Source organism: Bos javanicus, chromosome 9 (assembly GCF_032452875.1).
Source record: "Bos javanicus breed banteng chromosome 9, ARS-OSU_banteng_1.0, whole genome shotgun sequence".
Taxonomy (NCBI): Eukaryota; Metazoa; Chordata; class Mammalia; order Artiodactyla; family Bovidae; genus Bos; species Bos javanicus.
In genome coordinates this window covers 22,927,947-22,955,406 of record NC_083876.1, presented here as the reverse complement: position 1 = coordinate 22,955,406, position 27,460 = coordinate 22,927,947, and the positions used below count along the sequence as shown (strand labels likewise).

At 39.3% G+C, this 27,460-nt stretch overlaps 1 protein-coding gene across 6 annotated transcripts in view; it reads left to right on the top strand.

Moving 5' to 3' along the window:
* UBE3D (ubiquitin protein ligase E3D) overlaps nt 1–27,460 on the top strand; it is a 175,852-nt gene that overhangs the window by 44,906 nt on the left and 103,486 nt on the right. For all 6 annotated transcript variants that reach the window (XR_009738402.1, XR_009738401.1, XM_061427301.1 and 3 more), the window contains one exon: nt 1,100–1,263. Coding sequence is in view for 4 of the 6 variants with exons in the window: in XM_061427301.1 (XP_061283285.1) it covers nt 1,100–1,263 (164 nt within the window). In the remaining 2 variants the exon portion in view is untranslated. The remainder of the gene's footprint in view (nt 1–1,099; nt 1,264–27,460) is intronic.

Sequence of the window (27,460 nt, the reverse complement as noted above, 5' to 3'; positions counted from 1 at the left end):
ACTGGCCAACTCCTTCCCCTGCCTTCTTCTCTTTCCCTCCCACCCTTTCTCCTGAGAGTAAATCCTCAACTAATCAACTGAATCCAAATCCAGAAGCAGTCTCCCACAAGCAGTGTGTGGGAAGACCTGCTCCAAACCCTTCTTCTGAGCTCGATGTTGTCAGTCTTTTTGTATTTGCCAATCTGATAAGTGAAAAGGAGTGGCACAAAAATTTTGTATTTCCTTACTAGTTAGAGTGACATTTTAATATATTTATTACTTATTTCTTCTGTTTAATTATTTTCTTATTCCTCACCTATATCTCTCTTGGTCTGTTTTTCCCACTTGCTGATTGCTGCTGCTGCTAAGTCGCTTCAGTCGTGTCCAACTCTGTGCGACCCCATAGACAGCAGCCCACTAGGCTTCCCCGTCCCTGGGATTCTCCAGGCAAGAACACTGGAGTAGATTGCCATTTCCTGCTCCAATGCATAAAAGTGAAAAGTGAAAGTGAAGTCACTCAGTCGTGTCCAACTCTTAGCGACTCCATGGACTGCATCCTACCAGGCTCCTCAGTCATTGCTAGGAGCTCTATAAATTGTGGATAATAACTTTGTGTTACATATTTTCTCCTAAGCAATTGTCTTTAGAAACTATGTTATCATCGGCTCTATAAACATTTTACTTTTCAAGTCTTACCCTACTTCAAAGTTGCATACATGATTTTTCAATTTTTCTTTTTTTGGTGTTTTATAGTTTTATCTTCTTTTAAAATAGGTTTTTCTTTTTTTTTTTTCTTTTTTGAGTGGTGGTATGAGATATGGATAGGATTTCCCTGGTGGCTCAGACAGTAAAGTGTCTGCCTACTATGCGGGAGACCCAGGTTCCATCCCTGGGTCAGGAAGGTCCTCTGGAGAAGGAAATAGCAACCCACTCCAGTACTCTTGCCTGGAGAATCCCATGGACAGAGGAGCCTGGTAGGCTACAGGCCAGGGGTCGAAAAGAGTTGGACACGACTAAGCGACTTCACTTACTCACTTACGAGATATGGATAGGGTGGAGATGATTCTTTTTTTTTTTTTTTAATACGCTTATGCTTAGACTTTTCTCTTCATTTCTTTAGCTATGGCTTTTAAACTCAGACAGTTTGGTGATTGAATCTTTGGGACAGTACACAAATATCAAAAAATTCCCTGTGTTGGAAGATGTATTGAAGCCCGATTCCAGTTCTGCCTGCAATGCAGTCAAGGTCCTCTACCAGCCATGCATCAAAAGCCGGAATGCAGAGTAAGTCATGCTTTCGTATGCTCCCTCCACTTTGTGTTTTCCTTTCTGCTGCCATGTTAGTATTAAGAAATTAAGGAATTCAATGGGACTGTGCCACTTCCCTACTGGATGCTGCTAGCAATCATACTGCTACATATTGTGCTCTCAAAATAGATTGGATCATTATAGATTATTTATGCTAATATGCAGAAAGCTTACTTTTACTGAAAATAATTGGCCCCCCCCCCCTTTTTTTTTGGTAATCTCAGCTGTCTGTGCATATGGCTGCAGTACTAAATCAGGCTTCGACAGCTATGAATATTTACTGATAAACGCTTTCCAGGCATTTGGGATACAGTCGTGAACAAAACTCAGTGCCGGTTTCCTAGGGTTGTCATTCTCATAGGGGGAAGGCAGACTGTAAACAAAACAGACAAAACATCAAAGACTGATAGAGCTCTTACTGTAAGTCAGGTGCTCATCTGAGGGCTCCTAGCTCATTCAAAGCCTAACAGTAATCCTGTGGGGTAGGTGCATGTATCAGTTCAGTCCAGTTGCTCAGTCACGTCCGACTCTTTGCAACCTAGTGGACTACAGCACGCCAGGCTTCCTTGTCCATCACTAACTCCTGGAGCTTGCTCAAACTCATGTCCATCAAGTTGGTGATGCCATCCAACCATCTCATCCCCTGTTGTCCCCTTCTCCTTCTGCCTTCAATCTTTCCCAGCATCAGGGTCTTTTCCAGTGAGTACACGTATCACCCTGTGTTAAAGACAAGGACACTGAGACACAGGCATTAAGTTACTCTAGTGAACTATAAAGCAAGTTAAGATAGTTGGGGAGAGGAGGTGTGGGTGTAGGAGGTTGGCATTTTATACTGAAAAGTCTTCCTCAGATAAAATGACATTTAAGTGGAAACCGTGAAGGCAGTGAGGGGAGTGAACCGTCTCTGAGGAAGAGCATTCCTGGCAGAGGGAACAGAAAATGTTCTTATTTGAACAGATTGGAAGCTTATACTTGTCCTGTACTCGCTGATGGGTTTGATCAAATTTGTACTAAGAACAGAAAGATCCCAGTCTTCTGGGAAGTAAGTAAGAAATTCTTAAAAATTATTGCTTGTCTTTTCTTTGAATTATACAAGCAGTACAAGTCATAAAATATTCAAACAGTAGAGACTTACATAAAGTAAAATATGAAGGTTCTCCATCATGTCCCTCTTTAGAAGAAAAAAGTATGTTCTGTATTTTTCCACTTTGTTTTTTCTTTTTTGCATCTTAACATAATTTGAATGATACATGTGTATTTTTTCACACTTACAACAACAACACTGTGTCTTGGAGATTCTTTCCATGTCAATGCTTGGCACTTTATGAAATGAATGTACTGTAAGTATTTAACCATATTTCTGTTGATAATATTATGTTTTTGCTGCTTTAAGTAGTATTGCACTGTGTGTGTTGTACATTTGTTTTGTGATTATGTATAGTTTTTATGAGTTATTTCTAAAACTAGAATTACCAAGTCAAAGAGTATGACTTTTAAAATTTTGATGGTAATATCAAATTATTTTGCAAAAAGGCATTGCAAGCTTGTCCTCCTACATAAAGTTTCTATAAATATCCTTTTCTCTATACCCACACCCAAGCTGCCACATAGATTTTATTTTTGCCCATCTGATGCCAGTCTAAATGAAACAGACAGTTGACTATCCTTGTGTTTTATTGAGGCATGATCAGAGAATATGGCTTATGTATTTGATGCCTTGGGGACTTTGTTGAAGAATGTGTGTATGTGTGTATTTTTGTTGTTATTTAGAACTTCAGTTGTGTCCGACTCTTTTGCGACCCCATGGATTGTAGCGGGCTCCTCTGTCCATAAGATTTCCCAGGCAGGAATACTGGAGTGGGTTGCCATTTCCTTTTCCAGAGGATCTTCCTGACCCAGGGATGGAACCAGAGTTTCCTGCATTGCAAGCAGATTCTTTACCACTGAGCTAGCAGGGGAGCTGCACGCGTGTGTGGGCGCCCGTGTGTGTGTGTGTGTGTGTGTGTGTGTGTACCTTTATATGTTTAGGTTTATATAGTCAAGTTTATTACAACTTTTTAATTCACCCTTTTTATTTATTTGAAATGTGGCTCTTTTGCGAAGGGCATGTTAAATCTCACTATGGTTATGGAAAAGTCGTTTTCTTCTGGTTTTGATGCCTTTTTCTGCATAACATGTTTTGAAGCTACGTAATTAGGTACGTAAAAGGTTTGTGCCGTAACAACTTGACTGATTGCATGTTTTATCAGTAAGATTTTTCTCTCCTTTCACTTGATACTCTTTTTCTTTAATTCTGGTTTGCCTGATGTTATTATCACTATATTTACTTCCTTTTTTAAAAAATTATTGATTTGTTATCTTGTTTTTCATTTGTTTCTTTTCAGCTGTCCAATGTTATCTTAGGTCTATATCTTGTTAACATATACCTGGTAAGCAGCATGTAGCTGGATATTTTAAAACTGCAGTGTGACAGTCTGTTTATTTTAATAGTGAACTTAATTAATTCTTGTTTATTGTGATTACTGATGTAGTTGAACTTAGTCTGCTTTTACACTGGTGGCCTTCTCTGTGTCATTGCTTTCCTTTGATGATTTGAAAGTAAAAAATGTCTATTTAAAAATGTTTTTTAGTGGTTAATGTTAAATTTTTATTACACATCCTTAAACTTGTTTTTAACATTGGTTATCAATACCTATATCTATTTAGTATCCATTCTCTTCACCAAAATAAGAAACTACTCTTAAAAAAAAATTTTTTTTTGTATATTCTTTTCCATTAGGTTTATCACAGGGTATTGAATATAGTTCTCTGTGCTGTACAGTAGAACTTTGTTACCTGCTAATTACAAGCTCCCAGTTCTCCCCTCCCTGACTCTCTTTCTTAACAAGGCTTCACGTTCAGTCTCTCCCTCCTAAGATACTTTCTCTCCTTTGGTGAGATCATTTATGATTCTGAATTCTGATGATGGAGGTTGCTTCTCCTTTTTTAAAAATATTTTATCTATTTATTTGGCTGCGTCAGGTCTTCATCATGGTGCTTAATTGCTCCATGCCATGTGGGATCCTAGTTCCTCAACCAGGGATGGAACCCATGTCCCCTGCAGGGCAAGGCAGACTCTTAAGCACTGGACCACCAGGGAAGTCCCATGGTTGTTTCTTCTTAAGGAAGTATCAAGCCAAAGCTCTACCCCATTTGCTTACTTCTCACTTGTACTTCTGCATAATGGCTATAAATGGCTTTATATTTTTATTGTATAAGTGTGTTACCATAAAGGAGAAGGCAGTGGCACCCCACTCCAGTACTCTTGCCTGGAAAATCCCATGGACGGAGGAGCTTGGTAGGCTGCAGTCCATGGGGTTGCTAAGAGTCGGACACGAAATGTGCAGGATTATTTGATGGTTTTAAAAATATTTACAAATAGCATTATATTGTATGTGTATTTTTGCAGTGTTTTTAAAGTCATGATTCTTTGTTCCAGTTGTTTGATTTGATAAGTCTAATACTTCTTTTAAACTTGGAATATAGTCAATCCTTGAATATCTGAAAATGGCTTATACCTCTTTTTGTCTCTTGGAAAACTTTAGGATTTTTCTCTTTATCTTTGGTTTCTAAGATTTCATTCAAAGGTCTAAATGTAAGTGTTTATTCAGAATTTTCTCTAATGTCATAAACTATTCTTGCCTTACAGATGCAGTGTTCCCTCAGTCTCTGTGAGAATAATAATTAAAGTCTTCTGTTTTTTTATTAACTCTTTTTCCTTGAATATTATTAACTTTTCTCTTTCTGAAAAGAGACCTTGTGTTTGGTAGGGGCTTCCCTGATAGCTCAGTTGGTAAAGAATCTGGAATTTGGAAAGATGGTAACAATAACCCTGTGTACGAGACAGCAAAAGAGACACTGATGTATAGATCAGTCTTATGGACTCTGTGGGAGAGGGAGAGGGTGGGGAGATGTGGGAGAATAGCACTGAAACATGTATAATATCATATATGAAACGAGTCGCCAGTCCAGGTTCGATGCACGATACTGGATGTTTTGGGGCTGGTGCACTGGGACGACCCAGAGGGAGGGTATGGGGAGCGAGGATGGAGGAGAGTTCAGGATGGGAAACACAGGTATACCTGTGGCAGATTCATTTCGATATTTGGCAAAACTAATACAATATTGTAAAGTTTAAAAATAAAATAAAATAAAAAAAAAAAAAGAATCTGCCTGCAATGCGGGAGACCCCGGTTTGATTCCTGGGTCGGGAAGATCCACTGGAGAAGAGATAGGCTACCCACTCCAGTATTCTTGGGTTTCCCTTGTGGCTCAGCTGGTAAAGAATCCACCTGCAATGTGGGAGACCTGGGTTCGATCCCTGGGTTGGGACAGTCCCCTGGAGAAGGGAAAGGCTATCCACTCCAGTATTCTGGCCTGGAGAATTCCATGGACTGTATATGTATAGTCCATGGGGTCGCAAAGAGTCGGACACAACTGAGCGACTTTCGATTGTGTTTGGTACTACCTTTCATGGTGTTGCTTTTGCCAAATGTTTGATAATTTTACTGAAATTCCTGCACTAGGATGTAAACTCCAGGAGAGCCAGGACCTTGATTGTCTCACTCTTTACCCCATCTAGATGAGTGCTCGAAGAAGTGCTCCAAACATGCAGTCTATGTTTACATCTAATGCAACCCATGTGAAGTGAATCACACGTGGTTTTCTGTTCGTCCTCGTATTTCATAATCACTCTTTTAGCTATTGATGACTGTCGGTTTTCATTACCTTAGCCTGCCTTTTTGGACTAGGGAACGAGAACTCAGGAGATCCTAGTCCGGATGTGCCCATTTTTGGATAACTTTTGACTATTATGAAGAAGGAAGTAGTTCAGATTTATGTTATGGTGGTACACCTTGACTTCATCGTGATGAAGACTTTTTGTACTGCCTTTCTTTGGGAGGGTTAAACAAGGACTCAGTGCACCTGTCTCATCATTTCATGTGTTCTAACTGGAAATGTAGTGACTATAGTCCATTGTATTCTGTTGTATTTATTAGTGGACTTAAAACTTCAATCTTGGGGATAAGTTGACATCCAATAAATGAGCTTATTACTTTAGTGTGCCTATTCTGTAGAAGTACATTTGTTGTGCTTTTCCTCTGGCTAGTTTGCCTCAATGCCAAAGGTGGGGAGGAAAGTTCACAGGTTGGTAAACATCCTGTGAATTATTTACTTTTATCTTTTAAGGACATTAGTATCTCTGTTGGGGCATGACTGAGTAAATTGTAGACTCCCTGGCATATTTTTGGCACTTGGGGTGGTATATTAACTATTTTAGTCAAATTGGCTAGAATTTTTTTCTAGTGGAAGTGTGGATTGCCAGATGGCAGTCTAAAAGAGGAAAATAGCAAATGTAACTATGGTTTTATTTCCTTGAGCACATATAAAAAAGTAGCATGTAATATTTTTAGAATGTTCTTTCTAGCAATAGACACACATGTCTCTTAACATTTTGAAGTCTATTTTTTTTTTTTTAATCTCTTTACCCCTGCCCACTCTCAGCCAGAGTTATCTTACAACTCACACTCCTTAGTTTGCATGTCAAAGTTTAGATCTGAAATACTAACTTTTTAGCTTTGGACTCTTAAGTTCACTTCTGCAGTTTAATTTTGTTAATTCATTATTTAACCTGTTACCTCCTATTCTTTAGATTGGGGGTAATTTTTTCCCTCAAGGGACATTTGGTAATGTCTGGGGTTATTTTTGGTTGTCACAACTGGAAGGACTAATGGCATCTAGAAGTAGGTGGCAGTGGGGTTGCTCTTAAATGTTCTGGAGCCCTTAAAACAAAGAATTATTTGGTCCCAAAATTCCAGTTGTGCCAAAGTTGAGAAATACTGTTCTTGATGATTTCCTGAAACCAGGCTGTGTCTACCTTTCCACTCTGGGTGTCACAGCCAGAACTTTTCTTGAAATGGTATTTAGTCCAGTGAATACAAGAAATTTTACTGTGGCGTTATAATAGAGCCAGGCAAGAGAAGCCCTTAGCATGTGTTTGTTGCTGTTACTGGGGGCCGTTACCCTGCTGCACGTTTCTAGGTAACGGTTACCACGGGGACCGTTAGTGGTCTTGCTCAGCCATTGGTTGGTGCCACAGTGGGCCCCTCCCCAAAGTAAGCCACTGTCAGTGAGTGACCCTTAGTGGTCCTGCTCAGCTATTGGTTGGTGCCACAGTGGGCCCCTCCTCCAAGCGACCAACTGTCACTGATTGACCGTTAGTGGGGCTTTCAGCCAATGGCTGGTGGAATGGTGGTCCTCAGGTGGAAAGTGAGGTAAGAGGTGGATCCTGGCTTTCTCCACAGGGCCCTCTTGCTTACCCAGCCTCTGGCCAGTCAGTGAGCTGGCGTGTCCAGGGAACAGGCTGGGAGCTGTGTCTTGTAAGACTCCAGAGCCCTCACCAAAGCTGCCCCATTGGCCTTGGCCCCGCAGTGAACGTCTCCCCCGTCCCAGTCTCTGCAGCATAACGGCAATGGCCGTCTGCATGGAACACAGTCTTTCTCTTTCTCCCCCTCCCCAGTTTGCGCAGCCTGAGGGCCAGTTGGGTTGGGCCTGGCCTGGCTCCCTCAGCGATGACAATGGGCTAGGTCTAGGGCCCTGGTTCTGAGGGAGCCGCCTGCCCCTGAGATCTGCGTCCCCTTAGCCAGGACTGGACCTCCGAGGGTGAAAGTTATTCCTTTGGTATACATTTACAGCAACATTGTTACCTGACTGTTGACCACAAGAACAAAGGACCTGACAAGAAGTTTGCAACAACTAACCACACCCCTCCCTCACCTTTCCTCGAAAAGGGCTTTGCTGAAAGCTTTTGGGGAGTTTTAGATATTTTAAGGTAGAAGCCACCCGTCTCGTTGCATGGCCCTCAATAAACCTTTCAGTTTGCTCTAAACTGACGTTTTGATATTGTTTGGCCTCACTGTGCGACTGGCCAGACTTACATTTCAGTAACATCATGAGTCCAAAATCTCTGTAATCCCACGTGTTTATTTTATTTTTCCACATGTTAACTTTGTTAGAATAAATAGGCTAAATGGTAAAATAGTGTAACTATTGTTATACTGATTTCTGTTTCTTTGGGGCACACATGAAGAATAGATATATTTTTGTTAAACAGGAAGGATTTCACAGGTATCAGGTTCTTTGTTCTCATATTTGTAAGAGAATAGATCTTAGGGAAATGTAATCATTAAGAGAAAATAAAGACTTTTTAAAGCTAAGTTGAATTCTCTTTTGTATAAGTTATATGAGTCCTACTGTTGGTAGTGGTTCTTTCCACCTTTTCAAAAGATACAATATCTGACTTAGGCATCTGGAAAATTTGAACTGAGAACTGTTCTATTTTCTCCTGTTAATAGCATTTTCTTGCAAAAGATATTGAGGGCTGAAATGTTGATGTGTTATATTCACCCCTAATGTTAGTAGAGTTTAGAGGTTAAATTTTACAGACTAAGATTTCTCTCTGTTGGCTAAATTGGTAAATATTGGTTCTAAATTAGAAGTGTTATTTTTACCTTAAGATAGTTATCATTATTGCTTTTCCTAATGAAGTAAAGACACATATAAATCACACCCATATGCATTTCATATACATAAAATAGTATTACTAGTTGTTTATATTCGTGAAGTGTGTCTTTATTCACGTTTTCTCCTTTATTTCAGAAGGAAATTTGAAATTCTGCTTAGTTTTTCTTTCTTGTGGTAAAAATCACATAAAATTTACCATCTTAATCCTTTTTAAGTGTACAGTTTAGAAATGTTAAGTGCAGTTGCCCTTTGAACAACATAGGGGTTAGGGACACCAACTGTGCAGTAAAAAATCCACTTGTAATTTATAATCAGGTGTCTGTGTTTGTGGAGAAGGCAATGGCACCCCACTCCAGTGTTCTTGCCTGGAGAATCCCAGGGACGGGGGAGCCTGGTGGGCTGTCATCTCTGGGGTCGCACAGAGTCGGACAAGACTGAAGCGACTTAGCAGCAGTCTGTGTTTGAGGTTCCTCTGTATCTGCAGTCATGAATTCAACCAACCACGGATTGTATAGTACTGTAGTACTTAACTATTGAAAAAAATCTGCATATAGGAGGACCCACACAGTTCAAACTCTCATTGTTCAGGGGTCAGCTGTATATTCGCATCATTGTAAAACCCATCTCCAGGACTTTATTATCTTACAAATCTGAAACTATAATATTTTTCTGCTTCCCCTAGCCTGTGGTAATCACCATTCAATTTTCTGTTTTTATGGGTTTGCTTTAGTGTCCTAGGGCTGCCATAAGAGAATGCCACAGACTGTATGGTTTAAACAACAGAAATGGCTTTCCTTATAATTCTGGAGGCTAGACATCCAAGATCAAAGTGCCATTAGGATCAGTTTCTCTTCCTGGTTTCCAAGTGAATGGTCATCATCTTGCCTGTGTCCTCATATGTAGAGAGAGAAGGAGGGGGAGGGATGGATCTTGCATCACTTCCTTCTCTGATGAGGCCTCATTCTTTTGACCTCCTTTAATTTAAATACTTCCTTAAAGGCCCTATCTCCAGACACAGTCACATTGAGGGTTAGAGCTCTAACTTCATATTCAGCATACGAATTTTGGGGAAGCCACAGTTCAGTTGATCACATTGGCTACTTCAGATGCTTCATGTAAGTGGAATCATAATAGTATTGATCTTTTTGTAACTGGCTTAATTCACTTAGCGTTCCTCAAGCTTCATCCATGTTGTAGCATGTAACAAGATTGCTTTTCAAGGCTCAATACTATTCTGTTGTATGCATAGACCACTTTTTGTTTATCCATTCATTCCTTAGTGGACATTTGGGTTGCTTCCACCTCTTGGATATTATGAATAGTTCTGCTATGAACTTGGGTGTGTAAATAACTGAGATCCTGCTTTCAGTATTTTGGATGGATACCCAGAAATGAGATTGTTGGATCATATAGTAGTTCTGTTATAATTTTTTGAGGAACCTCCGTAGTATTTTCCATGGTGGTTGCAGCATTTTATGCTCCCACCAGCAGTGTACAAGGGTTCTGATGTCTCCATATCTTCATCAGTATTGTCAATCTTGTTATCTTTTGTTTTTTTTTTTAATAGTAGCCTTTCTAGTGGATATGAGGTATTATTGTGGTTTTAATTTTCATGTCTCTGATGATTGGCCTTCTTTTTATATACTTGTTGGCCATTTGTATATCTTCTTTGGAGAAGTGTTCAGGTTCTTTGCCCATTTTTTAATCTTTTTTTTTTTTTTTTGATATTTTGGTCTTGAATTGTAGAGTTCTTCATTTATTTTGATATTAACCACTCTTCAGACATATGACCTGAAAATATTTTTTTTATTCTGTAGGTTTCCTTTTTACTCTGTTGATTGTATCTTTTGATGCACAAAAATTTTAAGTTTGATATACTTCCATTTATCTAATTTTGCTTTCTTCGTCTGTGGTTTTGGTGTCGTATTTGACAAATCATTGCCAAATTCTCCTTAATTTTGAAGCTCTGTATCTAGTGTGGTAGAGACTATCATTGCCTGAAATACTTTGGAATTAAAATTAAGTGATTTTGTGTTTTAACTGAGTTTGTATTTTTTACTGATAAAAACATAGATATTAGTTTATGCTAATTTTCTGTTCAACAGAACATCCAAGTTTGTTACTTACTAATTGCATAGCCTGCTAAAACACTACACATGAACTTATTTGGATAGTATGTGAATACAATGCTGGAATGAATAAATAAACGAGCAAGTGAGTGAAGGAATTGATATGTGTCACCAGCCCCTTAAGAGCACTTTATCATACCATCTCAAGTGGACATCTTCTGCTTCCCCACATAGGAGTCATGTGATCATGTCAGCGCACCCCAGTTAGGGACACTGACTCTGCAGAGTAGGTGAAACCTACACTTCAGAAATGAATGTCAAGTCTTACCTTTTATAAATAAGGAAACTGAGGAGCAGTAAGAGAAATGAGTACAATTAAGTTTGTTAGGCACTGAGAAAGCCACAATTAAAGCCATGTTATGATTCCAAATTCAGTGCTTTGTCATTACATTCTATAGTCCATCACCATAACATTTTAGGAGATGCAAAAATGTCACTCTAAATGTGTACTCTTTCTCAAGAACTGTTTTGTCCCTTGGTAGTTTAGAATATGTCAGCATTTTGATTACTCCTCAAAATACACTGCTTTCCCTACTATACTCAGTGAATATTTATGCATGTTAATATATAACTTCGGTAGCAAAAACTTCTGATTTATAATGTGTTCATATCTGATCTTATAGGTCAAAATTTAAGGTTACAAATGTAACTTTTTCAGATGTCCCTTGCCTTACCTTCTTAGGACAGGAAATCAATTGAAAGAAAGTTAATCCAAAAATATAGAAAAATAATTAGGTACCTCCAGGAAATATAAATGCTTCTCTGGAAAGGACTTTTTACACATTTTATCTTACCATATTATCACTAAGACTTACCCATCTAGAGACCACTCTTCATTATGAAGCAAGTTAAACACCCACTTTTTTGATCTATAATTGGAAAAATTCCTCTTCTGAGTGGACAGTGTTTTGTAAGGTGGCCTAAATTCAGGCTTGTTTTATTTGGAATTTGTGTATTATCTATGAATTTATTTATAATCATTAAAGAAGATACAGGAATACAGGAAATAAGATAATTATAATAAAAATGAACTTTTTTTACCTGGAGATTCTAACCAACCAGGTTTCCTATGAAAAGTAGTTCATCTCTTGGGATTTCTTTCTTAGGGGAAAATCTGGTTTCCTTCTTCTGGTGTAAGAACATGAGCCAGGTATTGTTCTGACCTTTGGAGGTAAGCAGGAGGTATGGGGTGACTGGGACTGGATAAAGGAAGGAAGGGGAATGTGTATATGAAATTGTTTCTTCGCTTTTCTGTATTTTCTAATCATGTGTTAGGTTTTTTTTGTTGTTGTTTTTTTAATCAAATCTGAGATAGTTATCTTAAACTTTCACATCTGAAGAGTTTTGAGTTTTTCTTTTTCCTCTTTTTTATTACCTCCTACTCTGTGCTCCACAGTAAGAACATAGCGATTTCTGCCATAGAGGAACTTGCAGTAAAGTTAAGGCAACATGGTAAACGTATCCCCTGCCTCAAATTCTTAAAAAAAAAAAAAAAGAAAACTGCATACATGTTGAGGGACAGGAAATAGTATTCACTAGCTGTATTAAAGAAAAATGGGGAAAAGTTAAGAAATGTTTTCCTCCACTCCACCCCTATCCCAGTAAAAGCTGAAAAGGGCTGGCTGGCGACTGTGGTGGGTCCTCGGGAGCTCAGTGGCTGCTGCTGCTGGGAGTCCTTTGCTCACAGAGGGTCTGGGGTGGAGGGGTGGTCATCTGCTCACAGAGGGGCTGGGGTGGAGGGGTGGTCATCTGCCCCCAGAGATGCTCCCATTTCCTTGCTCAGCCTGTTAGAGTCTCCTCAGAAGTTCTCATTTGAAGAAAAGATTCCACAGCTGGTACAAAAATGTTTGAGAACAGCTGTTCTTTGGGCTATGCATTTCTCCAGACCCTGCTTCACTAGATCATGCCTTAGAAAAGGGACCCCATTTTAATTGTTAGAATGGCCTTCCTTTTTGGGGACTGAAACCTACTTGCCAGAAACTCTCATCCAGAGCTACCAAAAATTAATCTGCTAATTTTTGAACACCACAACTGTTGTAATATTTTAGATCATCTGACCCTCATTCCTAGCTTTTCTTTCCTCCAAGCTAGACCTGCTCAGATGGAATGGTTTGAAGCTTTCCTTTCCTCGTGCAGTCTCTCTTTTCACTTGGTCCCCTTTCCTGTTACCATCTTGATTGCCCCTAAGATGTTGCCACAGCATCTTATCAGATTTACATAGACTGGGTGAAATGGGGAAAGCTAGAGCTGGGAGTTTATCCTCTGTGGCTGTTCTAGGTAATTTTAGGTACAAAGAGGAACTAGACAGGAAAGACTGACTTTCAAGAATCCATTTGGATTTGGACATTAAAAGTTTCCAACGCGCGGTGTTGAAAATGGTCATTTATTCAAGAAATACTACTGTGTTGTGTACTGCGAGGGCAATATTGAGCTAAAAGAGATCTGATGCCTTGCACGATAGACTTATTAGAGTCTAGTGGAAAATGCAAAGGTGTAACCTGATCAGTGCTATGAAAAAGATAAATGGTACTCTGAGAGAAAACTATAGGGAGACCAGGTTCAGATTCCATGAAGAATTCCATGAAGAATTGATGCTTAACTGCTGTCTATGTGAAGATTCTCTGGGCAGTGGGGAAAAGTCCATGAAAAAGGACCTGTGATGGGAGAGAGCACAGTGAGTCCAGGAGATAGAAAGAAGGCAGAGGTGGCTCTGCTGGAGAGAGAAACAGGGACAGGTAGGGAGGAGGCAGACCAACCCAGGATCCTGAAGGGCATTGTATAGAGTTTTATCTTTGTGTTTATCCTAATATCAATAAGAATTTTATCCACAGAGAAAGTGGTTTTAAGTTACCCTTCCAAGAATTTTCTGACAACCATCTAGAGAATAGTTGGATATGATAGATCAGATAGAAAGCTATGGCAGAAACTCAAAAGAAATGATGATAGTGGGTGATAGTAGGTAAGATAGAGTTGAGTTAGTAATGTTGCAGCACCTGGTGATTGATTGAATGTGGGAGATGAAGTTTACTGAGATAGATAACACTGGGAGAAGATTGTGACATTCAGTTTTACACATGTTGAATTTGAGGTACACTTGGTGTTGGAGAAGACTCTTGAGAGTCCCTTGGACTGCAAGGAGATCCAACCAGTCCATTCTAAAGGAGATCAGTCCTGGGTGTTCTTTGGAAGGAATGATGCTAAAGCTGAAACTCCAATACTTTGGCCACCTGATGTGAAGAGTTGACTCATTGGAAAAGACTCTGATGCTGGGAGGGATTGGGGGCAGGAGGAGAAGGGGACAACAGAGGATGAGATGGCTGGACGGCATCACCGACTCGATGGACATGAGTTTGGGTGAACTCCGGGAGTTGGTGATGGACAGGGAAGCCTGGCGTGCTGCAATTCATGGGGTCGCAAAGAGTCGGACACGACTGAGCAACTGAACTGAACTGAACCAAGTCATTATAGAGGAAACAGCACATAGAAAGTTAATATATAGACCTGGAGTTCAGATGAAAGGTTTGAGCTGGATTTGTAAATGGGTGAGTCACCTGCATATTGGTCATAATTGAAGCCAAGGGCATAGATGAGATTGTTTGGGAAGAGAAGATAGGACTGAGCTATGAAAGACTACTGCATTTCTGGGCCAGATAAAGGAGAATGAGCCTGCAAAGGAGACAGAGGAGTGGCCAGAGAAGGAGAAAAGCTGAAAAGTGTTGTTTCATAGATGCTCATGGTGGAAAGTACTTTAAGAAGGTGAGAATGGTCAGATGCTGTTCAGAGACCAGGTAAGATGTTGAATTGTAGATATACATCTGGGTTGGAATGTGTGAGCAGTGAGTGTGAGGTGATGAAACAAAGACTACACGTGAGCCACCATTTCAAGGAGTTGGCTTTGAAGGGAAGGAGGAATAAGGGGATAGGGAGCTGACTGAAAGCAGGCAGGTTGGGGTCAGGCCCTCTTGAGCCTGTTTAAAAGCCAATAGATAGGATCCTGTTGAGAAGAAGAAATTGACTAGATAAGAGAAAGATGTTATGCCTGCTATGCTAAAATTCTGACAAGATGGGGATGGTACCGGAGGCTCAGATGTAGCCTCCAGCCTTAGAGGCAGGAATGGTTCTCTTTCTGTGATAGGAAGGAAGATGAAAACTGTGGAGGGTGGAACAGATTTGCATATTGGGTTTTGGAAAAATGAGAGAGACTCTTCTGATGGCCTCTGTTTTATTTGTAACATAAGAGTGATGAGGAACGGGCATGAGGGAAAGAGGTGGGGTCACAGACAGTGGAAGTAGAAGGAGAATGTTGTCGTTTAGTCACTAAGTCATATCTGACTCTTTGTGACCCCTTGGACCTTGTGACCCCAGGCTCTTCTGTCCATAGGATTTCCCAGACAAGAATGCTGGAGTAGGTTGACATTTCCTTCTCCAATGGAGGAGAACGGAGAAGATTAAAAATGGTCCTTTGGAGCAGATGAGGGTTTGGTAGGCATTGTTCATTGCCCATTTGAGTTTTGGGACCATGAATTCCTGGTGATATGAATCTTCCCCTCTGTGTGACTTTCTTCAACTTACCATCTACTCGAGAGTAAATTCCAAAGACAGAGTTAGGTTCACCAGCATTAAAGTCTATGCTAAGAGTATTGTGTTATTAGCAAAATATTAATATGATGGACCACAGAATGTACATGACCTGTTTTAACAAAGATCAAGTGTTGGAAAGTGGCTGTAGCTTCCAATCATTCACTGAGACTTAGTTGTTGTAAAGAAGAAATTTACTTTTAATTATATATTTAAAGCTTCTAAAGTCTTATGTTAAAGACCACCAGATTATTGATGGGAAAAGAACTCTTAAAATATATTAAGGAAAACTGTATACTTTTAAATAGAGCTCTTGCATTATTTAAGTATATACTCTGAGTTAAACTGTCCTCAAGATTTTCCATAGGATTTTTGTAATCCTACTTTGTGAGGAAATGTATTGGCCTTGGGATGATAATAAGGAAAGAGGTATATATACCTCTTCACATCTGCCAAAGTTTTAGTTGACATTTATCATGTAAAGTGACAGCAGTGGTCCTGGTTGCTTCTGCTCTTATTCTAGGCATCTGGGGTGAAAAATGAACCTTGGATTCTAAAATCATCTGGAGTAGAGGGAAAATGTCAGTTTCAGGATCACTTGGGGCCTTTTTTTTTTTTTTTTAAATCCTGATGGCTGCAGGAGCCCTCTGGGTGCTTGCACCTATGTTGAAAACCAAGATAAATTGCACATCCCATTGTCAGCCTCCCTATTGTTAAGGCCTGCTGCTTCTGTGACATCCACCCTACAGCGAGTGCTTGTCTCAGGACCCAGGCAGGGTTTCAGGCCGCGGGCCTCGGGCAGTACTGCTGGTCATGGAATGCCTTCCCACCACTGCACCAGGTTAACTGCCAGAACCCTCCTCTAGCCATTTTCTGTCCTGTCCTCGCACCTTATAGATCATTAGTGATTCCCCAGGTCAATGACGGAGAAGGCAATGGCACCCCATTCCAGTACTCTTGCCTGGAAAATCCCATGGACAGAGGAGCCTGGTGGGCTGCAATCCATGGGGTCGCTAAGAGTTGGACACGACTGAGTGACTTCACTTTCACTTTTCACTTTCATGCATTGGAGATTGAAATGGCAACCCACTCCAGTGTTCTTGCCTGGAGAATGCCAGGGACGGGGGAGCCTGGTGGGCTCCTGTCTATGGGGTCGCACAGAGTCGGGCACAACTGAAGCTACTTAGCAGCAGCAGCAGGTAAATGAGGAAGCCATCATCCTTGAGAAATAAATTTCAGCATCATAGGATAAAACTCACATGTCCTCCGCCACCATCTCCAATTCCAGCCCCCTGACCCGACAATGAGTCACCACTGTAACCAGGTTGCTGTGTATTTTGCCAGACTATCTAAACATAGACATGTATGTATGTATGCCCTAGAAATACATGTGGAAATATTTTGTCTTCTCTTTTTTCTTATCATATAATATCCTTCTGCAATTTATTTTTTCTCTCAACATTATATATTCTCAGTGCATGTAGATACATATCATTTTTTTAAACTGCAGTCTGATATTCCATCTTGCAGATATTTTATGATTTCTTAAGACATTTATTACAATTATTTAAAATCTTTCCCTGATACTCACAGTTCTGTAGTGAAGACTGTATTCATGCATCCTTATGCACTTCTGTAAGGATTTCTTTCAAGTGAATAGAACTGCAGTTGCTGCTCCTGGAATATATTTATTTTACATTTTTAAAAATAAACTTTTTATTGGAGTAGCCTTAGATTTATATGAAAGTTGCAAAGATAGTACAGATGGTTCTTGTGTACATAGCTTTCACCCATTTTCAGTTTCCCCTGATGTTATCTTAGGTTTCCATGGCACCTCTGTCAAAACTAGGAAACCAACATTGGTACATTGCTGTTAACTAAACTTTAGGCTTTATTTGGATTTCACCAGGTCTTCCACTAACATCTTCTTTCTATTCCAGGATCCAGTCCATGATATCACATTGCATTGATTTGTTGCATTTCCTTTGCCTCCTCTGGTCTGTAGCAGCTCTGCAGACTTTCCCTATCTTTCATGACCATGACTGTTTAAAGAAGTACTGCTTAAGCATTTTCTAGAATGTCTCTTAGTTTGGGTTGTCTGATTTTTTTTCTCTTGCTTAGATTGAGGTTATAGATTTTGAAAAGAATACAGTTGTATCACATCATATCAGGGGGTACATGGAATCCACAGGCATCACTGACAGTGTTCACCTTGGTTACCTGGCTAAGGTAAGGCTGCCCAGTCTTCCTCACTGTGAACTGACTGTTTTTCCTTTTCCATGTTCTTTTCTTTGGGATTGAGTCACTAAATCTAGCCCACACTGAAAGAGGAGGGGGGACGATAAGCTTCACCCCCAGGAAGGGTGTACTATCTACATATATTATTTGAAATTTTTACTTAAGGAAGATTTGCGGTTTTTTCTTCTGTTTATTTATTTAGTTATTTTTATCTGGTGGACTCATATATTTTTATTTCGTACCTTAGGTTATAAACCAACATTGTGTTGTTTATTTATATTTTCATATTCATAGCAGTTTTATTTTTAATAGCCCTAAACTGGAAATAACTCAAATATCAATCAATAGATAAGTGAACAAACATACTGTAGTGCCATGCAGTGGAATACTACTGAGCATTTAAAAATGAATGACTTCCTAGTCTACACAACAACACGAATACTTCTTTTTCCTTGTGAATTATTTATTTTTAACTGAATTAAAGTTGATTTATAATATTGTTAGTTTCAGGTGTACAACATAGTGATTCAGTATTTTTACATATTATACTCCATTTAAAGTTATTATAAAATTGGCTCTATTCCCTGTGTTATATAGTATGGTATTTATTTATTTGCTGTTTATTTATTTTGTTGCTGAGGTTGTTCCAGCTTTGGCCATTGGGAGTCCTTTTCAGCTGGCTCCTGTGTACTTTGACATGTCCTCAGACTTTTTAATTTTTGATCACTTTCTTACTTTCTGATACTGCAAAGTGCTGCAGACTCATCTCATATTTTCCCTGCTGCAACCCTTGGATTAGCTGTAAAAGAAGCCCTGGTTCTTTTTATTGAAAAATGGAATTGATCCTTACCGCTGGTATTTTACATTTTAATAGATAGTGCTCAGTTGTTCTCCCAGGGACTATTCTTTTTGTCACTTTTACTTCTCATACCTGTTCCAATACTTTATAATATCAGGGTTATTAATTTTGGCCAATCTGATAGAATTGTATCTTTTTTAAGTGAGTGTTTCCCTGATTCTGTGGTTGAACATGTTGGTATATGTTTACTATCCATTTGAGTTTTTTCCATGAATAGCCTGTTCATCTTCCTTTGCCTGCCTAAGCTGATGTCTATGAGTCTGGGTGGTTTTGTGTGTGTCTTTGGTATTAGAAGTTCTTATAGATTGTGGATATTAATTATGTATCTGTTGAAAATATTTTTCCACCCTGTAACTTAATTTTAAACTTGATTTATGATGCCTTGTGAAACAGAAGTTTACATTTTGATCATATCTAAATTAAAATTATAATTGGAAGTCTTTCAGTATCACCCTTAAGGAGATCTTCTTTTGTGTAACACAGCCAATCATGCTTTTACTCAAATCATCTACTGAAACTGCTCATCTAAAGATCTCAAGTGGTCACCTGCTGAGCAAAAGTCATTTGCTTTTTCTCAATCCTTAGCACTGAACAGTGTTCACCATTTCTTATTGGAAATGGTTGCCTTGGCATCCTCTTGTTTTCATTCTGACCTCTTTGACCTCTTCCCTATACTCCTTTGACCTCTTCTCATCTTCTCCTGCCACATCTGCTTTGTCTTATACTTTACTGACAGTGATCTCCCTAATGCCGTCTTCCCCTTTGCAAAGCTCATCTGCTCTCATGGTAGAAGCTAATTTCAGCTGAGTAAAACCTTTCATGTCTACATTCTCAGTCCTCCCTTTCACTTAAGTTCAGTGCTTACATCTCCTCTTGTCTAGATTGTCTCTGCCAGAGATCCCTCTGATCTCATATCTCAGATTGAATATGGCCAAGGTTAACTCGTTAGCACTAGCGTTCCTGGGGAATCTATGCTCCCTCTTGTTTGTGCCTCTGTCAGTGGCCACATGACTTTCCTAGTCAGCCAGGCTCAAATCCTAAAGTTGGCCTTTGATTGTGTCCTGTTCCCCCAACACCTAACCACTTATAAAGTCACATCCATTCTACCTTCAAAACCTCCTTCATATCTATCCTTTCTTTTCTCTTTATAATTACTATCAACCTAATTCAAGACTGTCACTCTTCATGTGAAGTTTATAAATGTTTCTTCAACCTATTTAAACTCTCTATATCAGTCTATATTCTGCAGCCAGAGCTGGTCATGCCAATCACACCACTCCCTTGTTCTCTTTCACGTACCCAGTCTTCATCTCTTTGGATTAGTGTATGAGGTCTGCTACAGCCGACTCTTCTCTCAAACTAAATGGCTCAGATGGTAAAGTGTCTGTCTGCAGTGCAAGAGACCCGGGTTCAATCCCTGGGTTGGGAAGATCCGCTGGAGAAGGAAACGGCAGCCCACTCCAGTACTCTTGCCTGGAAAATCCCATGGATGGAGAAGCCTGGTAGGCTACTGTCCACGGGGTCGCAAAGAGTCGGACACGACTGAGCGACTTCACTTTCACAGCCAACTCTAACCACCTCAGCCCTGTCTTCTCCTTGCCTGTCACATGTTCTGTGTTGTCCAGTTATAATGGAATTCTACAACTTCTCCAATATTTATTCATTTGTGCAGATCATATAAAGTTCAGTGTGTTTGTTGTTGTTTAGTCACTAAGTTGTATGTGGGCTCAGTCACTCAAGTTGGGTCTGACTCTCTTGTGACCCCATGGACTGTAGCCCACCAGGCTCCTCTGTCTATGGGATTCTCCAGGCAAAAATAGTGGAGTGGGTTGCCATTTCCTTCTTCAGGATATCTTCCTGACCCAGGGATTGAACCTGTATTTCCTGCATTGGCAGGCAAATTCTTTACCAGTGAGCCACTTGGGAAGCCAAGTATGTTTGTTAAGATACGTAATTACCCATAGGACTCTAAGCTTTCCATTTCAACCTATATACATATTATTTTTGTAATATTCCTATAAGAAAGGAATTTATATGGAAATTGATATCTTGTTTATAAGTATCATTGCATGGGTAAGGTCTTCATTAACAAACCTGTAAATATTTTTTCTCTTATTATCCATGGCTCATAAACTATTTTTACATCTTAGGAAATTATATAAAAAATACATAGAAACTTGTTCTAGGTCCTGTGAATTTGGGGATTTTTTAAAAAGTTTTATTTCCATAGCTTCTTTTTTTTTCCCATTTTAGCAGCATACAATCATAATTCCTTGACTGGTGAAGTGGCTTAACCTTACTAATTTTATCACAGAGTTTGTTTCTAAATCAATAAGGCCAAGAGGGGAAGATTGGGAGGCGTAGCTAACATTTTATAGGCTATGTTGTTCCAGTTATCTCTGAAAAGGGTTTTGGGCATAGTTAAGTTTTCTGAATAGAATTGCCTCTAAGTTCAAGTAAGATTTATATAGATACTGTACATTACATTCTGACTTTTCCTTGGGGTTAATATGTTTGTGGTTTCTATGCATTAGGTACTCTTATTTTTTGCAAACTTGATATAAATCCCTTCCTATTTAAAGTGTTTAAGGATAAATATAGTTTTAATGATCTAATAATAATAATATTACCCTCACTGATTGAAATTTTATTATATGCCAGACTGGTCCTAAGCTTTTCAATACATTATATCATTGAATCTTCATATCATCTCTGTGTAGAAGTGCTATGCGTGCATGTTAAATCGCTTCAGTTGTGACCAACTCTTTATGACTCCGTGGACTGGAGCCCACCAGGCTCCTCTGTCCATGGAATTCTCCAGGCAAGAATACTGGAGTGGGTTGCCATTTCCTCCTCCAGAAGATCTTTCTTCCCAACCCAGGGATTGAACCCATGTCTGTTATGTCTCCTGCATTGGTAGGCAGGTTCTTTACCTCTAGCGCCACCTGGGAAGTCCTGAAGTACTATGGGTATCATTATTTATAGCAACCAAGGTTACTTGCCCAGTGAGGCACAGCCAAGATGTGTTAGACTTAGGATTCAAAAACAGGGCTGTCTTGAAAACCTTTGACTGTGCCTGTCATGTATCCTTCTTGTATCAATATTAACAGACCAGCATCTAAAAAAAAAATAGTGGTGGAAATGGATTTATTTACTTAGCACTGCTTTTGGATTCTTTAGATTTATACCCTCAAGCCTTGTTTAAACCCATAAGTAAGAGTAACTAATTCTTTTTATCTACCTAATAAAGCCTAAACCTGGCTACTGTCTTTAAACCTGATTTCAATACATACTCTTTTTTTCCCTCCTGGTTGCAAACAGCAGCTTTAATTGGCTGCCCCTGAGCCCATCCAGGTTTATTTCTGCATTACCATTGACTCACTAATGGCTTCAGACTGTCTTGATGATTTGGGGGCTGACCTCCTTCCCCTTCTTTTCCATATTTGACTCACAGGCAGGACTTCTCAGCAGATACTTTGTTTTTCCAGTATTCTCCACAGTGAGCCCTCATTTAGGTCTCCTGCTACATTTCCTTACCCTGGCCTTTGAACCTAATTCCAATAGCTACTTGTATATTCACCTCACTCTTTTCTCATCAAGGTAACTGACTTATTAGGCACTGCAACACCTGTAGATCCACCTTGGTCTATCAGCTACTTTTTACCTCTTTGGTGAAACCATTCAGTCTGTGTTTAAAAACAACTGCAACAAAAGTAGAACTTTAGGATAGGAGATGGTTTAGAAATGCTTTGTTTTTATCAAAACTCTTACCTAAATAATGCTTTAGATGGTTATGGATGTATTCAGGTAATTAGTTAAACTTACATATAACCCTGCAATGTGTTCTTAAAAAGTAGTATGAACTAGAACAGAGTAAAGTAGTGATCAGTTCAGTCGCTCAGTCATGTCCGACCCTGCAACCCCATGGACTGCACTAATGGCTTCAGACTAATGGCCAGGCCTCCCTGTCCATCACCAACTCCCACCCACTCAAACTTATGTCCATTGAGTCAGTGATGCCACCCAACCATCTCATCCTCTGTCATCCCCTTCTCCTCCTGCCTTCAATCTTTCCCAGGATCAGGGTCTTTTCCAATGAGTCAGTTCTTTGAATCAGGTGGCTAGAGTATTGGAGTTTCAGCTTCAGCATCAGTCCTTTCAATGAATATTCAGGACTGATTTCCTGTTCTAATTTAAAAAGCTAGGCCTGGGGCTTCCTGATGCAGTTGTAGACATGTATTTCTTTCTTCTTTTTAGATTTGTAGATATTGTAGATTTTACTTAAAATTTTTAGCCATGTGTCAAGTGCAGTAATACAAAACTCAAAAGATTCACTGATTCAAAATTGTGGTGCTGGGAGACAGACTAAGTTAATGTTACTTGTTTAGATGGCTAAAGCTTTCTATTAACTTTTTTCCATATAAAAATTCTTTTAATGAAGCTATTTTTGGAATCATTTTGTCTTTTAGAAGCTTCTGCATACAAATGAAAGAATGAATTCTGTTGCCTCCAGAGTTTCTGAAATTCTCTGTTTTTCTGGGCATTTTTCAGTTTAATCTTATCTGGTATGAGACTTCAGCATTCTGAAGTAGGACAGCCTACTTCACAGGAGAGATTCCCCCACCTGTAGTTGGGGATGCTTGTTAGGGTGTTTGATATTGAGATGGCCTGAAACATTTGGGGTACTCAGGAGTTGTAGGAGGAGGGCATTTGACATTTTACAATGCGAAAAATATGGGATTGGAGTCAGACATGAAACCTAGTCCCAGATTTTCCAGTGACTAGCTGCAGTGACAGGACAAGTGACAGTCTCCTCCATGGCCTTTGTTTCCACATCTTTTGGGGTGGGCATACTTCAACATTCTGCAATGCCACGACTTTTGGACACACACAAACGTTTTAAAGAGTGTGATCTCAAACTCTTTATTGTGTGTCCTTTTTTAAATAAACTGAACACTTAGATTTCCTTGCTTATGATTGCAGTGTGTAGCCTCAGATTCATTTCAATAGGCATTCACTTAGGTTTCCTGTGTGTAAAACTTTCTGCTTAGAGGCATAGAAAATAAACATATAAATAAGACAGAATTTTAACTTCTAGACAAATTTCATAGAAGATACATGTGTTATGTCCTATGATAGACAAACAAGGGGCTTTCTGATTGCTTCTAATTAAGGAAAATTTCATGGAGAAGGTAGCATCTGATCTGAAAATGAAGAAATAGAAAGATAATGGGAACAAGAGGTTGAAGAGGAAAAGAGGCTGATCAAAATTGGGAAATTACAGGATATATTTCTCAAAATATATTTCAAAAGATATTAATAGGTATTTTGGGGAGAGAAAATGATGCCAAAGTCCAATAATACTAACACTAAATGAGAGTGTTACTGTGCAGTAATTGTTGCCTATTATTACTACCCTAACCATTTTGTTATTAAACAAATTTGTTAATCAGTGACTCAGTGAAACTGTGTATATAGATAGTTTTAACTGCTATCCTGCTCAGCACCCTAATATTCTAAAGGTAAATATGAGTTACTAAGAGTAACTTAAAGTACTTACTATTTATGAATCTTACATGTTCCATGGGAACACTGGGTCCAAAGAATATATTTTTGAGACACTGTGTAAGAAGATCCTATGTATCAATGGAGCAAAATAAATATAGAAAGCAAGATTTCCTGATATAAACTGAACCAAAGTTTGAAAATAGGAGTTTAAGGAAGTAAGAGATTAAAACCGAAGAATGCATATATGCACACATGCCATTTTCTTGTCAGCCAGTTGGTGTCAGTGTGTGCCAAGGGTAGCTTGGTTACATCCAGCAAGGGGAAGAGATTGGAGGGCAGTCACAGGTCTGTAATTTCCAGCAATGCCTGTTTACCAAAGGGAGACAATTCATAAAAGAATTTATATCTGTTTACACTTTTAAAATGAATATATTTTAAACCACTTAAATAATGAGTTGTACTTTGCTAACACACACTTGCAAGAACCCTACCCCACTGTACACACAGAGAAGATGGAAGATTTATTTATTTGTTTGTTCATGAATTCATCAAATAGATGGTATGTCAGGTGATAGGTACACATTAGCAAATAAAAACTACAAAACTGTTGCTCCTGTAGAATATGCAGTCTAGGGGTGGAGCTAACCTGTATCTAGCTTTGTGTGTTTTGAAGAATATCACTACTTACCTGGTGACTACATGGAAGAGACCCAGAAGGCTAAGTTAGTTCTTAGTAAAGGACTCAAATAGAAGTAATCTCAAGAATGGTTCACAAGACAGAATGTGTCCAACAGTACTTCTGTGCCCACTAGCCTCTTGAATTGGACTCTGCCCAGTGTGCTGGCTTCCCAGGATTATAGCTACAGGTAAACTAGCTTGTGTAGAATTAAAACCACTGGGTTTGTTATGCAAGTATACACACACGGCTAGTGTTATTCACTCTAGTGCCCATGGCCCACAGAGTGGACAGATAACCAGCTGGCCCCAAACTGTCATCCCACTTCCAGCTCTCACTTCCATTGGAAAACTGAGTTTCTCCCACTTTATCTTCCCTTCCCTAAAGAATGCAGGTGTTTTTACAGAGACAAACTACAGATCCCATTTCTTTACCTTGGAGACACGACCTATAAATGTCAGAGGGCTTATTTGACATCTTAGCATATTTATATAGACTCTCTGTGTTTGTACTGAAATCTATGGCAACAAAAGAAAATTTAATAAAATTTTTTAATTTACTTTTTTTTTTAGCATGAAGATCTTGACTTTTTTTTAATTGATGCACTTAAAACTTTTGCAGGTGACACTAATTAATGCTACTGTGACTTGTATATTTAATTCTTTGGAACCATAGTGATTGTGCCTGGTAGCTCTGTTTCCTGAGGCTGTGCGCTTGGCAGATTTATGGCTAATCAGAACTTTGGTTTAAAAAAAAAAAACAAACCTTAAGGGAAAATTCCAAAAGTTGGGAATTCAGGAAATACTCAGGGGAAGATAGTTTTTGTTCAGCCAGTTTAGCAGGTAAATGTTAATTGATTATGGATTGCTCTGCTTGTGTTCTCTTTATTTTTAATCTTTAAAATGATAACTTTTTATGAGTAGAATTTATGCTTTTTACTTTCTTACATAAGCTCTTCCTCAGCAAAAATTTTGGGGGATGGCAGATTTACTTATAAGCACTTGAGGGCATAGTTTAGAATCATCATCCATTCTTCACTATATACTTTAACTCACTGTGAAAGCTAAATAAAGGGTCTATTTAGATACTTGTAAAAATGGTTTGTTATCCAATTCACAAGATTGTTATGAAAAAACTACCTAATCCTTACCTAACTCAATATATTAATAAACCAGTGCCATGTATTCATTTAATAACCATGGTACTAGGAAAAATGAGTTATTGCTGGCAAGTTAAATATAAAACACCACCTTCTTGGTATCATTTGGATTACTTGATGGTGTGTGATGATTTTAAAATGTCTACCAGTTCTTTATCCCTCCTTTTAAGAGATGAAGCTTAATTTTCTTGTCTCTTGGATGTAAGCTGATCTTAGGAACTCATTTCTAATGAGGAGAACAAAATGGATGTGCCTGGGGACCTCCCTGGTGGTCCAGTGGTTGAGAATCTGCCTGCCAATGCAGAGGACTCAGGTTTGATCCCTGGTCCAGGAAGATCGCACGTGCTTCAGAGCAGCTAAGCCCCTGCACCACAACTACTGAGCCCACACGTCACAGTGCCCTAATGGCTGGAGCCTAGGCTTCACAAGAGAAGCCACCTCAATGAGAAACCTGCACACTGTGAGAAAAGAGTAGCCCCTGCTTGCCACAACTAGAGAAAGCCTGCGCTCCCCAAAAGACCCAGCTTAGCCAGAGTAAATAAGTAAATAAATAAAATAAGAGAGACCAAATTCCATTAAAAAAAAATCAAAAAAAACCAAGTGGGTATACCCAAGAGTGGATTCTGAGAGTAGGTTATGAAAGGCACAGAGGATTCCTCCTTGCTGTGGGTCTCAAATAACTGTCTCTGGGGGAATCCAGATGCCAGCCGTCAGATGACTGTCTTCCCTGCTGGCATCTTGGCTACCAGCTCGTGAGAGATCCTGAATCAGAGCCACTCAGCTCAGACCTTCCCAGATTCCTGTCGCACAGAAACCATCAGATATTTGTTTTAGCTGCCAAGTTTTGGAGTGGTTATTATGCAGCAGCAGATGACTAACTGCAGGGATAAGACAGAAACCTGGAGTCCCAGGACATACTGCCCTCACCTCCAGCAAATTTCAGGGGCTGTGAATCCCATGAAATTGGATAAAAAAATTTGTGTGTATTATGCATGGGTATTTCTCTTGGCAAGTATTCAAAGCTTTCATCCATTTCTAAGAGGAGACTTTAATCTCTGAAAGGCTCCAAGTCTGTTTTTATTCAGAGGAAATAGAGCAGTGGGACCCAGAGAAAGATAGAAAGGTTTCGTTGTGGGAAACATCTCTTACGTGTAAGTAATTGATGGGTATTTGCTGACGAAAGCTGGACTGAATCAGGCTTTAAAAAGTGAAAAGAACTTACACAGCCACGTGGGATGGTTCTCTTTCAAAATGTGCTTGGTTTTTAGATCAGGGTGGGCAGCTTCCAGCTAGCAGGACAAGTTCAGGATGCCCCCAACTCGCTTGCTTTTGTAAATAAAATTTTATTGATACACAGCCATGTACATTTGTATAAACATTGTCCGTGGCTTCTTTTGCCATATAAGTTGTGACATATCCCACAAGCCTAATAAATTTATGATCTGACCCTTTGCGATAAGGTT